General features: G+C 32.3%; 3 protein-coding genes across 3 annotated transcripts; 1 reads left to right on the top strand and 2 right to left on the bottom strand.

The window, feature by feature from the left end:
- Positions 1 to 74: 74 nt before the first annotated feature.
- Positions 75 to 4,374, top strand: LOC123224975 (phenylacetaldehyde reductase-like). The gene is made up of 6 exons (XM_044648782.1): positions 75 to 269; positions 1,024 to 1,193; positions 1,331 to 1,522; positions 2,507 to 2,669; positions 3,144 to 3,330; positions 4,071 to 4,374. The coding sequence occupies exons 1-6, from the start codon at positions 149 to 151 to the stop codon at positions 4,207 to 4,209; spliced, it is 972 nt and encodes a 323-aa protein (XP_044504717.1). The 5' UTR covers positions 75 to 148; the 3' UTR covers positions 4,210 to 4,374.
- Positions 4,375 to 12,294: 7,920 nt separating this feature from the next.
- LOC123226246 lies at positions 12,295 to 14,037 on the bottom strand. The gene is made up of 3 exons (XM_044650775.1): positions 13,471 to 14,037; positions 13,083 to 13,377; positions 12,295 to 12,983 (listed from the first exon to the last, which is right to left on the bottom strand). The coding sequence occupies exons 1-3, from the start codon at positions 14,035 to 14,037 to the stop codon at positions 12,559 to 12,561; spliced, it is 1,287 nt and encodes a 428-aa protein (XP_044506710.1). The 3' UTR covers positions 12,295 to 12,558.
- A 5,227-nt stretch (positions 14,038 to 19,264) lies between these two features.
- Positions 19,265 to 22,184, bottom strand: LOC123225466. The gene is made up of 5 exons (XM_044649416.1): positions 21,252 to 22,184; positions 20,456 to 20,752; positions 20,205 to 20,372; positions 19,896 to 20,114; positions 19,265 to 19,812 (listed from the first exon to the last, which is right to left on the bottom strand). The coding sequence occupies exons 1-5, from the start codon at positions 21,693 to 21,695 to the stop codon at positions 19,438 to 19,440; spliced, it is 1,503 nt and encodes a 500-aa protein (XP_044505351.1). The 5' UTR covers positions 21,696 to 22,184; the 3' UTR covers positions 19,265 to 19,437.
- Between the last annotated feature and the right edge of the window lie 31 nt (positions 22,185 to 22,215).

The raw sequence follows: 22,215 nt of genomic DNA, 5'->3' as shown, positions 1-22,215 counted from the left end.
TAAATATATAATTAAAAATTATTATATTTAATTTATAATTATTTAAATATTTATTTGCGTTCTCAAGATAAGATAATATTCCTGTAGGTAACATTTTAAGAACTCAGCTCCGAGACGTTACGGGGAAAAGCTGAAGTAGAATAAGAGGATGAGCAGTGGAGCAGGAAAGATCGTCTGCGTAACCGGAGCGTCCGGTTACATAGCTTCATGGCTTGTGAAGCTTCTTCTCGCTCGCGGTTACACTGTCAAGGCCACTGTTCGTGACCCGAGTTAGTTTTCTTTCTGTCTATTTTCTATTTCATATTCTTGTTGATTTTGATTTTTCTAATGATTGTTTTTGCGGATTGGGTGTTATTTGTATGGATTGCTTCATTTTGGTTGGTTTCATAATTTGCTCTGTTAAATTGTTGAAGGGGGTCTTTTTTATTTGCTTTGTTTGTCGATATGATGATCCGGTGTTGAAAGATTGGTTTTTGATGCCATCTAGTTCATTTGCTTAATGCTTTAGGAGATCAATCTTTAAAAAATTCAATATAGAGGACTGCTAATGTACAAGCTGGAAAATAAAAAATAATAAGTTAAATTAGCAATTTCATCGGTGGAAAGACGCCATTACACATCATGTATTTCCAATTCTGTTGAGAAAAGAACCTTGGTTATCTTAGAGAACTTTTTTTTCTTTAATTCTGTTTGCTTGTTTCCTTTCTTTAATCTTTGGGGCTGTTTAACTGTGTGATTCAAGAATTGGGTATAAATTTCTATAAGAAAAAATGCAAGACTACTTTTGTATGGTAGAGAATCGTGAACTGTTTTGTCTAAAGAAGGCTTTAGAATGTTTTGATGCACTATCATAATAAAAGGACTGTTTCTTTTTGTTATGTTGGAGTGGAGTAACTACTAAGATGATTTGCTTTCACATGCATGTTTCAAGGGATTGTAATCATAATTTCACAGCCACCAATCCGCTGTTTTTTTCCTTTTTAAATTTTTTGCTAACTGTATTTAGTTTTTATTCTTCTGCAGATGATCCAAGAAAGATAGATCACTTAGTTACACTTGATGGAGCTTCAGAGAGACTTCAGTTGTTTAAAGCAAACCTGCTGGAAGAAGGATCTTTTGATTCTGTTGTTGAAGGATGTGATGGTGTATTTCATACCGCATCTCCCTTTTACCATGATGTCAAGGATCCACAGGTTAATTTTTCTGAATATATTAACGTAAATACAAATATGCATGGGCAGTAAAGAATGCTTTTTTTTGTCCTAGCTGAAAGGCAAGCTTTACTTCCTTTTCTTCAATCATTACTTAAGTTTTCAAGTTTTAATTTCAGGCAGAGTTAATTGATCCTGCAGTGAAGGGAACTCTTAATGTGCTTAACTCTTGTGCAAAAGTCCCTTCTATAAAACGAGTGATTGTGACATCTTCAATGGCTGCAGTTGCATACAATAGACAGCCTCGAAATCTAGATACAGTAGTTGATGAAACTTGGTTTTCTGACCAGGAACTCTGCAAGCAGTCAAAGGTTTGTCTGTGAGCTTTTTTTTTTCTGTCTTATTGAGACTAATTTGTTGTGACTCAAGTGAAATTCAACTTCTTGCATGTTATTAACAATAATCTGTAATTGGAATAAAGAGTAATATACCAGCATTGAAAGATATTATTGGTTGATACAAACTGTATCAACGTATGTTAATCTCAAAGTGATGTGGTGTTCAGCATTTTTTTTTCCCTCTTTCTTTTAATTTTTTGTGTTTTGAGGTATACTTCATTTTCCTTGAGGTTTGACATGTTGATAAACCCCTGGTTTGGAAAATAGGTAAAGACCTTCTCTACAGAGGAGGTTCATGATAATTTTATGATCAGTTAATGTAATTTCAGTGGAGGTCTCTGTTTGTATCCTCTTGTTATATTTGGGAAAGGCAGTCTCTATATTCATGATTTAACCTCTGGTGATATTGTGCTAGGTGATAATTAGGAAATTTATAATCCTTTTGAATTGTTAGGCTCCTTTGTTGTTTAAAGTCATTAGAATTTGCAACATGGCAAGGAAAAGTTTTCTGATTTTCGTATATGTATTTCTCTGTATGTGCCTGTTTAAACCCTCTGAAGTTGCTATGATCCGAATCATGAAAATGACATTCCATAATTTAATTCCATTCTGGAATCTGGGGGTCAGATCTTTACTATCACTGCATCATTGTGAAGTTTCTTTACACGGATTTCATCTTGTTCTGCTGTGTGATTTACATACATGGTTTGATTCTAGAGATTCTGTACACACTGTTGTAATGCAGGTTAAGTTGATTGAAATATCAGTATATAAAATTTCTTGCATATTCTCTGGTTCGCTTTTGGGCTTATGGTTTTCTGGACTGGCTAATGTCCATAATGCAAAGCTATTAACAATTTAATTGAGTGCAGTTGCTTCTGTCTTCGTTAATAAATACTAGTCTATGTTAGATTATTTTTATTTAAATAATAATTTATTTAGCTTTTGGGTTCTCAGCTTTGGTATTTGCTTTCAAAGACCATGGCGGAGGAAGCTGCCTGGAAATTTGCGAAGGAGAAGGGTTTGGATATGGTTGCTATAAACCCAGCAATGGTCATTGGTCCTCTCTTACAGCCAACACTTAATACTAGTGCTGCAGCAATCCTAAGCTTAATTAAAGGTATTTTTTTAATGCTAACCGGTTGATTTCTGCATCCTTTTACCAAATTCACTTACTTGTTCATCCTTGCAAGTAAATAATATTTATTTACTGGAACAGAAAAAATAAAAATTGTGTTTATGGCTTTTTATGAGAATATTTGTTTGAAGAAAGATTCACTCTTGAACCAAAATGTTTCCTATCATTGGATGTTCAACAAGTTACATTAGTTCAGCCTTTGGCAAGACTCTCATATGCCTGGGTTTCTGCTTATTAAAATTTTAATGTATCTTTTATTTATTTGGATCTTCTGAATCAGAGAAACTATTAGTGATGCTTCTTACTATTATTTTGAGTGATATTGATATGAAAATACCTTTGATAAAGAACATACAATGCAGAATTGTTAATGTTATGCATCAGTTTTTCTGAGTGTGTGTACTTATTTCTTAATCTTTGTCCCTGTTTTATTTTTTATTCCTTTATTGGATGCAGGAGCTCAAACCTTCCCCAATGCCACTTTTGGATGGGTTAATGTTAAAGATGTTGCAACAGCACATATCCTAGCATTAGAGGTTCCATCAGCCAGTGGAAGATATTGTTTAGTTGAGAGAGTTGTACACTATTCAGGAATTGTGAAAGCCTTGAGTGAGCTTTACCCCACTCTTCAGCTTCCGGAAAAGTAAGTTCTTCTTTCCACTTTAAATTGATAAATAGGACAGGGAATAATCATCAGTTGGAGTAGTTCTTCTGGGTAAGTATTTCTTGTATGAATTGAGTCACTTCTTGATTAATTATGTTATTTAGTAAATTTTGTCTGGCTCAAATCTGTCTTCTTTTATCTTGTTTTATTACTTTCTAGCATAGCATTAATAAAGCTAGTGGATTTTGGGTTCTTTGGCAGTTTATTTATTTCACTGCAACAATATGTTATGATGTTAAGATAAAGCAAGAGAAACATTTTTCACATCTTAATTCATTACATTTTAAATAGTTTATTCTATCAGAAAAACTGTACTAATTATCAGAAACATTTTTAAGTTTGGACCTTTCTCCTTCTATAAGTTAGAAAGGAACGAAAAAAAAAAAAAAAAGAAAAATAATCTGTAAATTTGAGTTTCTTTTAGTAAAAGAAAAACAATATCTAGATTGGAGTTTCTTTTTATTTTATATTGGCTTCAGATTTGTTTATTCAATGTATTTCACCAGTTGTGTTATATTTCCTGATATGCTTGGAGTGAATGAGACAAATATAGAATTTTGGTTTTGATGACTGCTGTTTTTTTTTTAAAATACTTGGTTTACATGATAGATGTTTTTTTTTTTTTTGAGATTTTGAACTGACTATGTCTTGGCAGTTATGATTTTTGACAGTACTGGATATAATTATCTTAACTTAATTTTGTGTTAAAACCTTTGCAGGTGTGCTGATGACAAGCCATATGTTCCAACATTTCAGGTGTCAAAAGAAAAAGTTAAGGGCTTGGGACTTGAGTTCACTCCCCTAGAGGTTAGCCTCAAGGAGACGGTAGAATCTCTCAAGGAGAAGGGCTTTTATTGATTTCTGAGTCTGGTAGATATTTGACTGTTCTCAAATTATGAATAAATAATGTTGTAGATTTTGGTGTCCTCAGCTGTGTGAACCGATTGCTATTTTCTTGTTTGTAACATTCTCTAAACTTGTTACATTTTAGTATGCATTTATATAAGGAATATTTCTGCCTAAGTTTTTGCTTTCATATCAAAATTTACACAGTATCAGATCTTTTACCTTTATGAGTAATACTATGTATACCTATTTCGGATATTCAAATTGATACATACTTTTGTGTGTCATAATGTGATTGGGTGTTATTTTATTTTTAATTTAAAATTATTCAATCATATAATAACATATATAAATATGTATTTATTTGTGTATTTAAAATAGGTACACATAATTTTATGGTAATTTTATTACACAACATAACTGAAGGGTTATTAAGATTTTGTGGACTGAACATTGGCCCAAACTCTCCACATTTGTTAACTCAAGTTCACCACAATTATGATCCCCAGCTGCTTGAAGACAGCTTTTCAAATATCTATGATGGCATTAAAAAACATTGGTTGTTCTTCTTATGATGATTGTATTTAAATTTTTCTGAATTGATTATTTTATTGTGTGGAAAATTAGTATGATTTTCAAATAATTTCATAACTTATTTGTAGTATTTTCAGTATCACTCACCTCACAGTGTCCTCCAATTCAGTCAATTCATCTGTTAGCCGTTCTGTGCATGGAATGAAAATAGGGTACATAAATAAGTACACATTTATGTGTATTATTATATAATTAGGTGATATTTTATCTTTAATTCAAAATCATTCAATTATATGATGACACATATAAGTGTGTATTTATTTATATATTCAAAATAAGTATCCATAAATGTGTATTTATTTGTATACAAAATAAATTATGATAATAATATTTAGAATATAGTAAGACTTCGGTAAGTCTACTTTGCTGTTACGAAAGATAAATTAAAAAAAGAACAAATATAAATATATTACAAGATTTTAACATAGTTTCGATTGAGAATTAAATGTCTACATCTATAAGAGAATGGTGATTTAGCGATGCTTTATTATAAAGTGTAGGTGCTTCTTCTTCCCCTCTCTCCTCTTTCTTAGTCTCTACAATTGAGTATATACTACATCTTTGGACAGAAAGGTTTATTCCAAATTTGAGTGGACAGAAAGGTTGTACTTTGTTAATGGTTGTATTTTTCTAGTAGTGGATAAAATTTTCAACTTAATGGAGTATCGAATTTAATGTCATGTTTTCATAAACTCTTGTCATCTCTTATCAGTTAACAAGTGTTGATAGAATACACATTTCAAACGTTGAGTTTACCATAAAATACACATTTTAAAGAAGTTGATAGAATTTCAAATAAGATCGGATCTTCAAGCAATAAAAACGATTTTTCATCTTTGTTAATTTATTTAAAATCAATGAAAATGAGTTTGTTCAAACAAAGTTTTGTGTTTTTTAGCTAAGATGAGATCAAAAGAAGGAAAAGAGATAATTAAATACTATTGGTTATCGGAGAGAGAGATTACTTGAAAAATTAAAATTATAAAAAAATATATAATTTTTTTAAGTTTAATTATAAAAGAATTATTAATTTTTTAAATTAAAAAATGATATAAATTTTTAAGATTTAATAATAAAATGATATGTTTGTCATTAATAAAAATTTATTCGTAAATAAATGTTTAAATATTTTTTATTATTATAAATGTATTTTTAATATTAAAATAAAACTTGGATGGAAAATAGCCCCTTGGGCTTACGTTTATCTTCTTTCTTCGCAGTACGATGATTTATCAAAAAACGTTGGCTTGGCGGAACGTGTTTTGAACACACGTGTTGCAAAGCGAAAAGCGAACTTATTTTTAGAAAATCAGCGGCGCAAAACACTAACGTGAAGGGAGTTCCTGTCAGCAGGTGCTATAATTACATGAGATCAACAGTCATATATATAACGAAAATAAAAAATTCTGGATCAATTGTGAATGTTTAGGCCAATAGACTGGCGACATCTGGAGAGATCTTTGGTCATTTAATGATCAAATTTTAAAAATTTGAATGAATAAAAAAGGGAAATTATCAAAAATACCCAAAATACCCTCTCACTAAGTAAAAATGCCCAAAGTTACTATTTTCAAGCAAAAATACCCAAATTCACTATTCCTAACAAAAATGCCCATGACTTTTTCTAAAATACCAAAATTACCTTTCTCTTCATTTATATAAACCTCCTTACTTACTAGAAGGGGTTAAATGAAATTTTATTTAAATTAAGGGGGTATTATGATATTAAACATTATAAAAGCATTATAAATTTCTCAATGAAATTTTAGGAATAGATAATTGAGGGGTCAAACGAAATGTTATTAAAATTTGGGGGGCATTTTAATATATCGACCCGTATTTTTCAGATTTCAGAAGAATTTTTTGATTATTGTCATTCTAGGGTTTTTCAACTTTTAGAATTCGAATTCCAGTTTCGTTTTTACGAATTTCACCATTTTTCGAGATATCGACTCGTATTTTTCAGATTTCCGAAAAAATTTTTTATTACTGCCATTCTAGGGTATTTCAACTTTTAGAATTTGAATTTCAGTTTTGTTTTTTCAAATTTCACTATTTTACGATATATTGACTCGTATTTTTCAGATTTCTAAAGAATTTTTCGATTATTGTCATTTTAGGGTATTTCAACTTTTAGAATTCGAATTTTATCGTTTTACAATACATCACTCAAATCACATATAGAATGAAATCAAATACATATCTATATATAATGACAGATAAAGTACATCGTATACATACGCACATACAATAAATATATACATACGAACATATGAAGAAAGATAAACAAACAATGAGGTAACTAAATATACATCCGTGAGCTACTCGATACAGTGAAAATACAACTGCGACGCTAAACGTCGACTCATAGAGGTAGATGACTCTCGGGGATTCGCAACTCGTCGTCAACCCGTTTTCTTTTGCGAGAATTATCCTGCACAAATTTTAAAAATTCGTTAGACATTCAAAAAAACAAATATGTAAACAAATGTATTTGTGAAAAAAACATAAAAAGAAAAAAATACAAAATAATAAAAAAGGAAATGACAAAACTTAACAAATAAGATTGTTCGAATTCTAGACATTGAAATACTTTAAAATATCAATAATCAAAAAATTGATCGAAATCTAGAAAATACGAGTCGATATAACCAAAAACGGTGAAATACGGAAAAACTGCAATGAAATGTGATTTCTATAAGTTAAAATACCATAAAATGTTAACAATCGAAAAATCGACCGAAAATAAGAAAACATGAGTTGATATATCCTGAAATGATGAAAATCGAAAAAACGGAACTGAAATTCGAATTCTAAAAGTTGAAATACCCTAGAATGACAACAATTGAAAAATTCTTCGAAAATCTGAAAAATACGAGTCGATATATTGTAAAAAGGTGAAATTCGAAAAAAAGGAACTGAAATTCGAATTCTAAAAGTTGAAAAACCCTATAATGATAACAATTGAAAATTCTTCGAAAATCTGAAAAATACGAGTCGATATATCATAAAACGGTGAAATTCGAAAAAATAGAACTGAAATTTGAATTCTAAAAGTTGAAAAACCCTAAAATAGCAACAATCAAAACATTCTTCAAAAATCTGAAAAATATGAGTCGATATATCGTAAAACGGTGAAATTCAAAAAAATGAAACTGAAATTCAAATTCTAAAAGTTGAAAAACGCTAGAATGACAACAATCGAAAAATTCTTCAGAAATCTGAAAAATACGAGTCGATATATCATAAAACGATGAAATTCAAAATAACAGAATTTAAATTTAAATTCTAAAAGTTGAAAAACCCTAAAATGGCAACAATAAAAAAATTCTTCGAAAATCTGAAAAATACGAGTCGATCTATCGTAAAATGGTGAAAATAAAAAAAACGGAACTGAAATTCGAATTCTAAAAGTTGAAATACCATAAAATGGTAATAATTGAAAAATTCTTTGAAAATTTGAAAAATACGAGTTGATATATCGTAAAACAATAAAATTCAAAAAAACGAAACTGAAATTTGAATTCTAAAAGTTGAAATACCCTAGAATAACAACAATCGAAAAATTCTTCAAAAATCTAAAAAATACGAGTCGATATATCGTAAAACGATGAAATTCAAAAAAAATGAAATTGAAATTTGAATTCTAAAAGTTGAAAAACCCTAGAATGACAACAATTGAAAAATTCTTCGGAAATGTGAAAAATACGAGTCGATCTATCGTAAAACGATGAAAATCGAAAAAATGGAACTGAAATTCGAATTCTAAAAGTTGAAATACCTTAGAATGGCAACAATCGAAAAATTTTTCGAAAATCTGAAAAATACGAGTCGATATATCGTAAAACGATGAAATTCGAAAAAACAGAACTGAAATTCAAATTCTAAAAGTTGAAAAACCTAGAATGACAACAATCGAAAAATTCTTTGGAAATCTGAAAAATACCAGTCGATATATCGTAAAACGATGAAATTCAAAAAAACGGAATTGAAATTCGTATTCTAAAAGTTGAAAAACCCTAGAATAACAACAATCGAAAAATTCTTCGAAAATCTGAAAAATACGAGTCGATCTATCGTAAAACGGTGAAATTCGAAAAAACGGAACTGAAATTCGAAAACACGAATCAATATACCCTATAAACGAAAAAATTAAAATATTGAGTTGAAATTACGTCATTACATCATAAATTATGTCAAAAAGCTCCAAAATTCGAAAAATCGAATCTTAAATTTGAAAATTACATATGGAAAAACCCTAAAACAGAAAAAACGGATATAAAATTCGAAAACTACACAATCAGAAACCCTAGATAACAAGATTCTCAATTTACCCCTTCATGAAAATTCCTTTTTAAAACGGGTCAACTGTTATATGGCAAATTTCAGAAAAACCCGCTGTGTTCTAAGGAATCTCCCCTGGCTTCCCAATATTTTAACAAAGCTTTTTACCCCCCTAACCCACGGTTAATGTCTGCTGACCGTGGGAGAAATCGTTTGACCGTGGGAAATACTGTTCCCACGGTCGGACTGCCGATCCTTCGGCAGCCATTTTCGGGCAAATTTTGGTTGTTTTGACCTCCGATTTTTTTATAAATCAAATCTACACGTTGTATAACACAAAACCCCTCAATCAATTCAACAAAAACAACCAAGAATCAAACTATTTTAGGCATTGTTCAAATCGAAACCCTAAAATTTCAAACTTTAAAATCTCAATTAAATCTCAATAATATGAGCAATAATTTGATTCAAACAAGATTACGGAAGATATACTAACCTTCTTTGCCATTTGCGGTTGTCGGAAAGCAAGAAAATCGATAAAAATCTGGTCGACTGTGGGATGACCGTGGGAAAGTGGGAAATTTTGAATTTTCTTTGAATTTGCACAGTGAAATGAATGTGGGAAGTAAGAAAATTTGCTGTGTTTATATATGGGGGCAATTTTGTCATTTCACAAAATCTGGGCATTTTTGCTTAAACCTGAATATTTTGGACAATTTTCTTAGACCCCCTAAATTTTGGCTATTTTTTATAATTTCCCAATAAAAAATTGCTTATTTGTTTAATAACGAATGAGAAAGCACCGCATATCCTGTAATTTTAAATGAAAGTTGAAAAAAAGAAACAAAGTCTTTTGGCCCTTCATTTCCCGTCCGATTGCATTGTGAGAGAGTGTTTCTCTTAATTTTGTTCTTTTTTTTTTAACTTGTGAAAAAATTTGATGAAAGGTTCACAATAATGGATAACGATGACAACAACACTTTTGACAATGTAAAAAAATTTTTCAATATATTCTGTTCACTTTCTGGAGAGCTTACAACAACTTTAAAAGTACCAACTATAATGGTAATAGTTTCATTGTGTGGGTTTTAATAACAACAACGATGAAAACCACACCAATAATGGGTTTCAACAAATTTATGCATTTCCAGTTCTAGTTTGAAACTTTATATTACACACACATTAATGTGTGTAACAATTTGAGAAGTCCTAATTTGGTCATTATATGGTAAAGGGCAAATTGATAATTAATATTCAATTATTTAATTAATACACTTAACTAATAATTTAAATTGAAGGATATTTTGATTATTTCAATGGAAAATGATAAAATAATTATTTGAATTCTAAACTAATAGAAATTGCTTAAGTTAATGTTTGATAGGCGAGACTTTAAATTTTTATAAATTAACGAATATGAGTTTGGGAATACATTAAACCATGTGTGGGAATAAGTCTTTCAGCTTATTCATAAATTTAATTCTAGATGTCTTCATTTCATTGGCCTATTCATGAATTTAATTCTAGATATCTTCGTATTCTAGATAAGCTGATCATTATCTTTTTTTCTTTTTTTTTTGTAAGTATCATAACATTTTAAACACCTTTAATTTAAAAAATTTATAATTTTAACATATAGGGCTAACTATTTTATATTTATGATTTTTTTATCTATCAACATTTTAATATTCAATATTTTACTTAATCATATAATTACTTATCAACTAATTTTTTTTGAAATATTTTTAAAATATAATTATAAAAATATATTTTAAAAACATTCAATTGTATAATTTGTGTATACAAAACGAGTACAAATAGTTTTATCGTAATTAAAAAGTTTAAGATTAACATTATTATTAATTATATGAAATTGAGACGTGTGATTATCATATTCATATATGAGATCTAATACATAGTATTCAAGTCACCCAAACTTCTCTGAGAAAACTAAGAGACATCTGGTTCAATGTCTTCTCCTCCACAAGAAACTCCTTCAAACTCCTCCGCCTCAAAACTAGTTGCTAGCCCTAACCCTAAAAATAAAGTTACAATAAAAAGACCGCTGAATAAACACTTACATTTGGAGCTTAACGATGTAAGTTGTCTATACCATATAATTTGGTTAAAAGTTTGATATATTCGTTAATAACTAACACATTAAAAGTTTTTTATTCCATTTCAGCATGTGGATTCCTTTTTAGCCAAATTATATAATTGAGATGACCTGGAAGAGTTGGCAGACCACACAATCCGTACCAAGATATATTATGTCGGACCAAGATGATCACCGTTCGACTGTTTCTCAGTGTTAGACAACTGCCCACACATTCTTTATAGGACATGTTGAGATGGCCTAGAAGAGTTGGCAAACCACACTGGATAGGGAGTTTAAGTTTTCAGGACTCTTAACAAGGATGGTTGAGGCAGATTATACCCCGGAATTGTTTTACAAATCATAGGGGATGGTCGATAAGGTATAGTATAATAATATTTTCATTATATTTTATGTTAAATTAGTTTATAATCTACTTTAATTTGTCACTATTTATAAGTTTACATTTCTATAAATTTCAACTGTGCATATTGGGTAGTCGGAGTTATAGATTTTCGTGATTGATCGATTACGATGTACAACTCAAAGGTATCATACTCAGGGAATATGAGGTCTCTCGAACGACAGATACGATTGTACACAACATACATACCTGCATTATTATAGGCAACGAGTTTCTGGACAGCTTCTAGATTGACTCCATGATGTGACCCCCTCATATTACTTCGAGCAACAGAAGTCCCTCAACAGGGAGAAGGCTCTGGTGACTGTAGCTTATTTATGTTACGTTTTTTTTTAGTGTTTGACATTGTTACAGAGTGTCGATTTTTTTCGAGAGTCGTCTACCTCTATACGTCGATGTTTAGCCTCTTAATTGTATTTTTATTGTATCGAGCAGATCACAGGTGTATATTTAGTTCACTCATTGTTTATTTATCACTCTTCAGATGTTCTTATGTATATATTTATTGTATGTGCGTATATGTATGATGTACTTTATTTATCATTATATATAGATATGTATTTGATTTTATTTTTCTACATAATCATGTCATGGAAATAATTATGAGATTTGAGTGATATTATTAGCAAATATAAGATGAAATGAAGAAATACTCAAACAGCTCATTGTAAAAAATATGAAATGAAGAAATTATTCACACTAAAGTTATTACATCACATATGATTACAATTACATATTTGAAACAATAATGAAAATACATCGGTTACATATCACTGAAATATAACAATGATGAATCATATAACTAACAAAACTAAATAGAAGCTTGTCAAGATCTCGACCCTTTACCTTTTCTAGATGAACACTGTAGGGCGAAGCTCGGGACTGGTGTTAGGCTTTTACATTGGGTTCGGACATGTCCTGATTCATGACAACGACTGTAAATCTTGGGTGTAACATTTTCCCCTTACGAAGGACATCGATTTTTGTTAGAAATGTGACCTGGACGATGATTATCAATAACAGGGGGCAAAACAACTCTTTCTTCTGGTGAAGGCAACCATTCTGATTGGTTTCCAAGAGGGTTAACAAGGTCTTGATATATTGCACGGTAGAGATCGGTGCGAAAGAACGGATGAACCCATGCATTGACATTTGTGAGCCTCATGTGTCGTGCAACAGCAATGGCATGCTTACAAGGAATATGTGAAAGCTGAAACTTTCTGCATGTACAAGACATTTCACCGAAGTCCACAATACTCATGTATCCACCAAAACTAACAACCTGATACCGAGTAGGTGTAATTGGTTGAACCTTCAAACGTGTAGACTTTGACAGACGACGACTGATCTTCTCCTCCGTCCAAGGGGTGATAAAGTTAGGACATTCATCTGTAATTTGAAAAAATATTAACAACACATATATTAATAACAAACATAAGGGAAGAAGTATATGATCAAATACATAGGTGTTAACAATTGGGCACGTACTTGCATGGTTTCTCCTCTCGTAAAACCATCGCTGCATAGTACTACGAATGAACTCGACGAGTATTGTGATAGGCAGGCCCCGTGCATGTCTGACAAAAGCGTTAAATGACTCTGCAATATTAGTTGTCATGATGTTGTATCGTTGCCCCGGGAAGTATGCTTTGGTCCAACACTCAAATCCGATCTCACGTAGATAAGCCCCAACTTGAAGGTTCATCGAATCAAGAGATTGCATTGTAGCCTCAAATTCTACTTTTGTGTATGATTTCACGGCTTTCCAATACGCACCTGTAACCTGTAAAGTGATAAATAATATGAGAACTTTATAATCAAAATGTATGAAAAAATTAAACATTTCAAAATTTTAATACTTGTTTAAACACATTACCTTTGAGTCTCGTTTGTACTTTGCCCGCATGTTACATAAAAGGTGATGACAACAATATCCATGGTGAACATCTGGAAAGACTTCAGCCATTGCAGAGTATATAGCATGATGTCGATCTGAGATTATCACCAACTCGGAGAGATCATAGATGCATTCTTTAATCTTCTTGAGAAACCAACACCACGTGTCGTGATCTTCTTTTTTACCGACACCGAAACCAATGGGGTATATTTGGTTATTACCATCAAAGCCCACCGCAAAAAATAAATGACCTAGATATCGACCTTTAAGGAAAGCAGCGTCAATGCAAATAACAGGTCGGAGATATTCCCTAAATGCACGAACAGAACATCCTAATGCTATGAAAAAATATTTAAATCGATGGTCATCGTCCGTTTCAATAGCTGTAACAGTGTCCGGATTAGTGCGTTGTAAATTATAGCAATAATCTGGTAAGAGCATAAATGATTCCTCTGGTGAGCCTCTCAATGAATTTAAAGCCCAGTTTCTTGCCCGCCAAGCCTGTGAATATGAAATGTCAATTTTATACCGGTCAGCGATGTCCATAATTATTTCCTTAGGTTGATAAATTCGATCAATCAACACAAACTTTGATCTCATTAATTGACCTAAAGCTTGGGCCTCAGCTTGTCTGTGATGTGGCATTATTTGATCAACTGAACATGTGTGGGTTGGATTCATTTGGTTGATTTGAAACACTTCACCGACTTTGGACTTGCTTGCATGTATATACCACTGACAATTTTCAGCGTTGCACTTAATATCCCATCGCCCCCTGTCAGACTTCTTGACCATGAATTGAAATCCTTTCAATAGGATAAATTGTTTCACAGCATCTTTCAATTGTACTTTATTACGAAAAATATCACCAAGTTTTATACCATTTTCCTCTCGGATCAATTTTGTACCACCTGATGATGTTGATGGTTGTGGAGAAAAATCAAGAAGCCGCCTAAATGGATCAGTTGGGACATTGTCAAAAAATGACCCAAAATAATTTTCATCACTTGAAATAGGATCTTCAAGCTGTGAACTATTTATACCCTCGGTAACAGATGACATATACTCAGGTTCTGACTCTTCAGAAGGAATATCGGACATATCATTTCCATCAAAGTCACCCCAATCAGGAACCCTATCTTTCTCTCCATAAGTCCATGAGTTTGCAATGTACAATGGATCATTATTGAAATCAATCAAGTTTTCCAAATCATATTCTTTTTTCACCCTATTAATTTCTTCATCATCATCTTCTTCTTCTTGTTCCTCTTGTCTTTCAATTAGGGTACATGTAACAAAAACAGGAATACATTCCTGTAAGTATTGAGACATATCAATAAGACCCTGGACATCTTCATCATTTTGGATCTGTACAGGACAGTCAAGCTCAATTTTTCTTGGCTTCATTGATAGTTGAAGATAGTTTTTCATTGAATCAAGACCGCAAGTCTCCTTCAAAAGCTGAATAAATCTCTCAAATGTTGTTCCATAAGGAATTTTAATCAATTGTTTAGATCCTCCAACATATTTCATTGTGTTGTCATCACCTTGAATCCATTCTCCTTGGTAACGAACTGATGCATAACCATCCATTTTAATTATCAATCCTGCAATAACAAGTTTTTGAAAAAAATTATTCATTTATAACAAAAAAATCTGTAATAACTATTCAAAACAGTCTTACAATTATTAATATCAAAATACCCCTCATGTTTTTTTAATATTTTATTAACCCCCTATAATTATTTAATATTTTATGTAACACCTTTGTATGTTATCTTGTATCAAAATGCATCTATCTATTCTTAATATTCTATTTAAAACGTTTTTACAATGTTTAATATTAAAATACCCCATATTTTTTTTTAATATTTCATTTCACCTCTGATAATTATCTAATATTTTATTTAATACCCTTGTATGATATCTTATATCAAAATACATATATCTATTTTTAACATTTCATTAAAAACGTTCTTACAATTTTTAATATCAAAAAACCCTTTATATTTTTTTAATCTTTTATTTAACCCCTTATAATTATCTAACATTTTATTTAACAATCTTGTATATTATCTTGTATCAAAATATATCTATCTATTGTTAACATTTTATTTAGCCCCTTATACTTATCTAATATTTCATTTAATACCCTCGTATGTTTTCTATTATCAAAATATATCTATTTATTCTTAACATATTATTTAAATCATTCATATATTATGTAATATCAAAATACACTTATATTTTTTTAAAATTTCATTTAACTCCCTATAATTATCTAACATTTCATTTAACACCTTTTTATGTTGTATTCTATCAAAATATATCTATCTATTCTTAACCTATTATTTAAATCTTTCATGTATTATGTAATATCAAAATACCCTCCTATTTTTTTATATTTTTTTACCCTCCATAATTACTTAACATTTCATTTAACCCGAATATTATTACCTAATATTCAAATACCTCTTTTACATGACATATAAACTAAATTTAACAGATAAAATTAAGCTTTGAGTTAAGATTCGTATAAATACCTTTTTTTCACGAACAAACTTTTTTCGATTTAAATTCAAAAATACAAACTTTTTTGTTCGAACGAACCTGTACTAATTAATATTGAGTAAAAATGAAAGTGAGGGTGAATATTTAAGTAATATGATAAATTTGTGTAATAAGAGTGAGGAGAGGGTTTATATAGATGTGGTGAAGGGTAATTTTGGTATTTTAAAAAAATTTAGGACATTTTTGCTTAATGGAGGGGTAAAAAGCGCATTTAATATAATTTCCCTTTAAAAAAAGTTTAAGGTATTTTTACTTAATAATAGGAAAAATTGACTTTTTTGTTTAATGGAAGGGTAAATTGGGTATTTAATATAGTTTTTCTATCAAAACACCCTAAAACAAGAAAAACAAATATGAAATTCAAAAACTATACGTTGAAAAACTCTAGGTATGAAAAATATTAATTTACTCCCTTACAAAATTTCTACTCTTAAATAGATCTAATATTTTTTCTTTAGCCCCTTATCAATTTTCTAATCTCATATAGGCCTATAGTTTTAAAAAAAGTGAATTTCCCCCAACCCACGGTTTTTACAAATCAACCCATGGTTTTTTATAAAATTTCACACAGACCCCTGTGGATTTCCTTTTTATCTCCCTGGCCCTAATATGTTGAGAAAGCTAAATTTCCCCCATCCTATGGATGATCGTTCCTGCTCATGGGAGATTTCATTCGGTCCATGAAATCCACTGATCCCACAGACTAGATCTCTGACATTTTTAACCCATTTTTGGCCAAAAATCATCATTTCAACCTCTAATTTCAACACAAATCAAATATACACATCCTATAACACAAAACCTTTCAAGAATTTCACCCAAAAAAAACCGAGAATTCAAACATTTGCATTGTTCAAAATTGGAATCCTAAAAATTCAAACCTCAAAATCTCTCTCAAATCTTAATAATTCTAATAATAAATTGATTCAAACAAGATTAAAGATGATATATTAACCTTTTTTGTCATTTTTTATTGTCAAAAAACATAAAAAGTCAACGAAAAAGATGAAAATTTGATATGCCAGTGATAACCCGTGAGAGACCCAATTTTCCTTTGAAATTCAACAATGAATCCGTGGGAAATATCAGGGAAATTATGTAAAAATTTTTGTTTACATATAAAGGCAATTTGGTTATTTCACAAAAATAGGACATTTTTGTTTAATCCTAATAGTTTTAGGTAATTTTCTTAGCCCACCCCCCCATTACAATCATCAAGAAATTAAGGATAATCTCAATCACTCAATACAATCATAACTTACCAATAAGGCAAAATAATCTCAATCACTCAATACAATCATCAAGAAATTAAGAATTGCGTATCCTAAAAGATCAACCTAATGTATCCCAGAACAAGATTTCTTTGCAAGCAAAAAAGCTAAAATCAAAGCTAAAAAAACTGAAATTATAACTTACCAATAATAATTTCTTTCCAACTCCTCCTATACCAACAAAGAAATGGAGCATATGGTTATGGGCTTATACCCTTAGGCCTCCAGCTTTTTCTTCTATCTCTTCATCCCCGCTTGCAAAGGAGAAAGTAAGAGGCGGCTGCTTGAGTGAAGTGGTGTGGTAGGTGTCCAGCTAAGATGACCTAGTCTTCAAACATTTATGTGCTTTTTTAAAATATTTTTTATTTTACATTAAAAATCTTAAATATTTAAACAGTGTATAGGCCTTTGGGCCAGCCCAATTCTCTAAAGACCATATTTAGAAGAACCTCCTTAATTTGTTTTGCTGCAAGATTTTCAGAAGGGAAGGCATATAAAACACTTTGGATTTATTCAGTATGACCTTGGATTAAGGATTCAAATTTATAGAATGGTGTAAAATTTTGCCATTGGGGTGGGCGCAAGTCTTTTGGCCATTAAACAAAAGGGCAAATGACTATTTTCCACCTAAGGTTTGATGTTTTCTCAAGTTTTTACCCTTTAACTATGGAAACACTAAACACCCACCCATGACCGGTTAGATTTAACAAAACCCTAACGGTGATAAGGGTAAAATCATCATTTTCTCTATAATATTAAAAATAAACTTAAATAGAATCTTTTTGCCCCCCTAAACTTTAAAAACTAAAACTTTCCCCCAGTCTAAGTTTTAAAAAATCGCAGTTTCACCCTAGGGTTTCTTTTTGAAATCTCCGACAACATCTCCGGCTCCATTGCCGACAGTCTCTCCCTCCTGAAGCATCCTCTCCTTCCGGCGATCTCTTTCCTCCCATTTGGACCCCCCATCGGAGTTGGAGAAGCCGTGGAAGACGAAGAACTTCGTCGAGGAAGACGAAGTTCTTCGTCTTCCCAGTCGTCGTCGTCTTCATCTTCCAACTGCGGTCGGGCTTAATTTTCGTCTTCATCTTCCAACTACGATGAAGAAAACTACGATCGGCATCATCAGATAAGTAGTCTAGGAAGACGATTTCTCTTCCCAGACGGCTTATCTCTACGTCGGATGAGTAGTGCAAGAGTCTAGGACGGCCGTCGGTGGAACAGAAACCGTCAGGAGGGGAAGACAGCCGGTGATGGCGCCGGAGAGATAAACCCTAGGGGAGAAATGTGATATTTTCAAACCCTAGGGGGGGAATACGATATTTTTAAACTTAGCTTAGGAAAAAAAATGTTAGTTTTTAAACTTTTAGGGGGGAAAATGAGATTAAATTTACCACCTTTAGGGTTTTGTTAAATCTAACCGGTCATAGGTGGGTGTTTGGTATTTTCATATTTAAAGGGTAGAAACTTGAGAAATCATCAAACCTTGGGTGGGAAATAGTCGTTTGGCCTAAACAAAACTAAGAAATCTCACTTCTGATTGCATGAGCTGGCCCATTTATATTCAAAGATCTTGATTTGATATTCGCCCTAATTTTCTAATTTCAACTTATTTTTTGTTCTTTTAACTAGAATGATTTATACATAAATTTACAAAGAAATATCAGTTTAAAACAATTATTATGGTAAAAGGGAAAAAAATCATTATCTAGATGAGATGAATTTTTAGAAATTCATGAATTACGTCATTGCAAATTTGCATGTCTTCTTGTGCACGTTTTACTTGCCCATTTTTATTCTTTAAAAGTGTTATCCCCACCCTGTTTCATTCGAGATCCTTGCTTGTTGACATTCGAGATCCCTTAACACAATTTCGTAAAAGCACCTGGGTGGGAGCCATACTTACCCTAAAGGAGAATGATAGTCGGACTCTCTTCGAAGAAGAAAAGGAAATTTTCTCTCATATTAATACTGCTTTTCAAAAAGTAATTTACACATTGGACGGACATTCCCACCTTAACCATCCCGTTAAATTTTTATTTGAGTCCCACATTTTGTGACATCGAAAATTTTAAAGGCCGCCACTTCTTCAGCCAAGAAGCAGCTATCAAAACCTGGTTTGTGCGTAAGGGAAAATGGCTCTGCTATTCTGCCTTGTCAATGGTGGCCGGTTACCTATATCTTGCAAAGGCCATTGCCTAGGAGCAACAAGTGCTTTTCTTCTTCTGTCATTCAAGGCCTCCTCCTGTTTGTTGACATTGTAGTTAGTCTGATCATTTTCCTTCAAGCCACAGATTACTACTACTTTTTCAGTTTCATTCTGGGAGTTGCGGGCAAGATGCGATGATGTTTCAACCCTCATTGCCCTAGTATCTTGCTCCTTCCTCAACCTCGCAATCTCCTTCTGAAGCATTTTCACTTGTGCTTGTACCTCATTTGCCTTCGCTTCAGAACAAAGTGCTTTCTGTTTCCATTCTTGAACCTATTTTGCAAGCACCATAACAAAGTCAGTTGACTCCAAACCTCTTACTTCCTAATGTGATTAAATGTTCACAAACATCATACCGCGGAGACAAGGGATTGAATCTGCTCATCTGAATCAAGTGCATGATCTTCCCAAAAGTCTCGGGATGCCTGCAATTCTTCAATCTCTTCCCTCACCTGCCCCAGTATTTCTTGCATTTGAGACCACTGCTCTGTCTCAGCCCGAACTTGTTCCACCATCCTTCGCACCAACGCCTTGCAATGTCCACAACACTTATTTTCCTCAAGAGACTTCGCCTCCTGTGAGGGAAACTCCCATCAGATTCTAAATAAGAAAAGATATACAATAAACAACTGTTACCAAAATTTATTCCTTCGGTAGGATTATACCTTATAAGGTTGCCGGACTAATATGGAAGATGTTTCAGGAAACTCAATTCGCTCCGAAGTAGAAGCAGAAGTGGTCTTTGTTGAGATCATCGAACCATATTCTTCTTCCATCTTCTCTAACAAAATCCCCTGTGACAAACCCTCCATTTTCCTCCTCAAAATCTCCATCTGCATACACATAATTCTCAATTCAACAAGCAATCAAATTAAGCATCCGAATTTGAAGTGCAAAAAGATCGATTTATTCTTACATGGCAATTGTCATTTGAAATGGAGCTGCTATCCACTCTGTAACTTGTTTGGATTGACAAGCTTGCTTCTGCCATTTCTCTAATTTCCTTGGCACAAATCTCATCTGATCTTTCTTCAACCTTCACTAGTCGTTGTTGAAGAAGAGATGCTTGTTTATCGAAATTACTGCAATTTTTATCCCCCAAATACTTAGTTCTTGATCTCCTTTGCAGCTTTTCTAGCTTCTCTGTCAAATTCATTATCTCATTTTCCAGTACCATGCTCACATCCTCTCCTGAACAAATCTTGATCCTCCACTGCAAGCAATTTGAATTAAATTAGCACTATTCTAACCAGAAAATGAACCCCTTATCAGTTCAAATCTTCATTTTCTTTTTCCTTCCCACACTTTCTCAGCTACCAAACAGACCCTTAAACCCATCTACAGTTTAATTGCAAAGATAAAGATGCAGTGATCCAACCAAAAAATTAGTCCCAAAACAGACTGTTTACCACATTTTATCAGCAACCAAACAAACCGTTGAATTATAATAAATAGTAATGAAACCCTTATCAGTTCAAATATTCAATTTCTTTTCCCTCCCCACATTTTCTCAGCCACCAAACAGACCTCAGATTCAACCCATTTACAGTTTAATTACCAAGCAAAGGTAGAAAGATAAAGTAAGATGACCGAATGAATTAATCATATTAAACAAACATAATCATAAAAATAAGTACCAAATTTTCTCAGCACCCAAACAAAATCCTTGGATTAAAATGAATGATAATAATGTGAAAGAAAGAGATACTAACAGAAACAAGAGTTTGAATGGCGGATCTCAGGATCCTCTCCGCTTGAACTCTCCTCCTCTCCATTTTCTTGACCGCAACTTCTCTCTCAATCCTCAAAAGATTACACTCAGCTCTCAACATCTCAGCCTGAAACCTCCACTTTTCTTCCTCCACCACCACCGATCCTTCTCCTCCTCCATCGACACCAATCTCCTCCACTCTCCCTCTCCTTTCCCCCTCACTCACCACCACAACTTCCCTGACAATCCCTCCTGAAAACTCCCTCTCCTGATCAAATAACACTTCAAGTCTGCCCCTTTTCTCTCTTCCCCCCACTTTCCCACCACTCTTCACCACCTTCCTCCTCGGCCGCCCTGGAAGCTGAAGAATCCTCGGCGCTTGTTGCGTTTGTGGGTACTGCCATTTCGGCCTCCTCGAGCCGCCAGCCAGCATGACTCTCTCCATAAAACAAAAATGTTTTCCCTACTTTCAGATACACTTCAAATTCGCCAAGGCCTATTTATGAAGAAAGTAACCGTTCAAAGAGTTTTTAAAAACACAAAGTCCACTTTTGAGTAAGAACCAACAAGAAAACTACACCTGCATGAGAGTTGTTGTACCAAACTGAATAAGAGAAGAAGAAGTTCAATTGTAAAAAAAGGGCAAAAAACTGGTTAATATTTTAATATGGGAAAGAGAGCCTTTCATTGGTTAAAGAAGAAGAGACAGAGAAAGAGAGAGAAAGAGCTGGAGAAAGAGTAGTAAAGAGCAAAGACAGATAGGCGTGCAACCTCGTGAAGAGGAAGAAACAGATATTTTCAAATGAAAGGTGAGTTAATTAAGTGTGTTGTTTTATTGTGTTTCTCTGGAGGGTAATTTATTTGTTCTCGGACAATGCTTTTTCTTGGAAAAGTGAGAAGAATATCTTCATAATTTAATGTTTTCTTTTGAGTTTGAGTTTTTGGTTTACTTAATTTCGCCATTG

This window comes from Mangifera indica, chromosome 9 (assembly GCF_011075055.1).
Source record: "Mangifera indica cultivar Alphonso chromosome 9, CATAS_Mindica_2.1, whole genome shotgun sequence".
NCBI lineage: Eukaryota > Viridiplantae > Streptophyta > Magnoliopsida > Sapindales > Anacardiaceae > Mangifera > Mangifera indica.
The sequence above is the reverse complement of the archived record's forward strand: the minus strand, read 5'-3'. Positions and strand labels throughout refer to the sequence as shown.

Coding starts and splice junctions, on each gene's coding strand:
- LOC123224975 (XM_044648782.1), top strand. CDS start 149: ATGAGCAGTGGAGCAGGAAAGATCGTCTGCGTAACCGGAGCGTCCGGT. Junction 1,194..1,330: donor ATGATGTCAAGGATCCACAG/GTTAATTTTTCT, acceptor TTTTAATTTCAG/GCAGAGTTAATTGATCCTGC. Junction 2,670..3,143: donor AATCCTAAGCTTAATTAAAG/GTATTTTTTTAA, acceptor TATTGGATGCAG/GAGCTCAAACCTTCCCCAAT.
- LOC123226246 (XM_044650775.1), bottom strand. CDS start 14,037: ATGGACATCGCTGACCGGTATAAAATTGACATTTCATATTCACAGGCT. Junction 13,378..13,470: donor AGTACAAACGAGACTCAAAG/GTAATGTGTTTA, acceptor ATCACTTTACAG/GTTACAGGTGCGTATTGGAA. Junction 12,984..13,082: donor CGAGAGGAGAAACCATGCAA/GTACGTGCCCAA, acceptor TTCAAATTACAG/ATGAATGTCCTAACTTTATC.
- LOC123225466 (XM_044649416.1), bottom strand. CDS start 21,695: ATGGAGAGAGTCATGCTGGCTGGCGGCTCGAGGAGGCCGAAATGGCAG. Junction 20,753..21,251: donor CCATTCAAACTCTTGTTTCT/GTTAGTATCTCT, acceptor AATTGCTTGCAG/TGGAGGATCAAGATTTGTTC. Junction 19,813..19,895: donor TTCAATCCCTTGTCTCCGCG/GTATGATGTTTG, acceptor CTTGCAAAATAG/GTTCAAGAATGGAAACAGAA.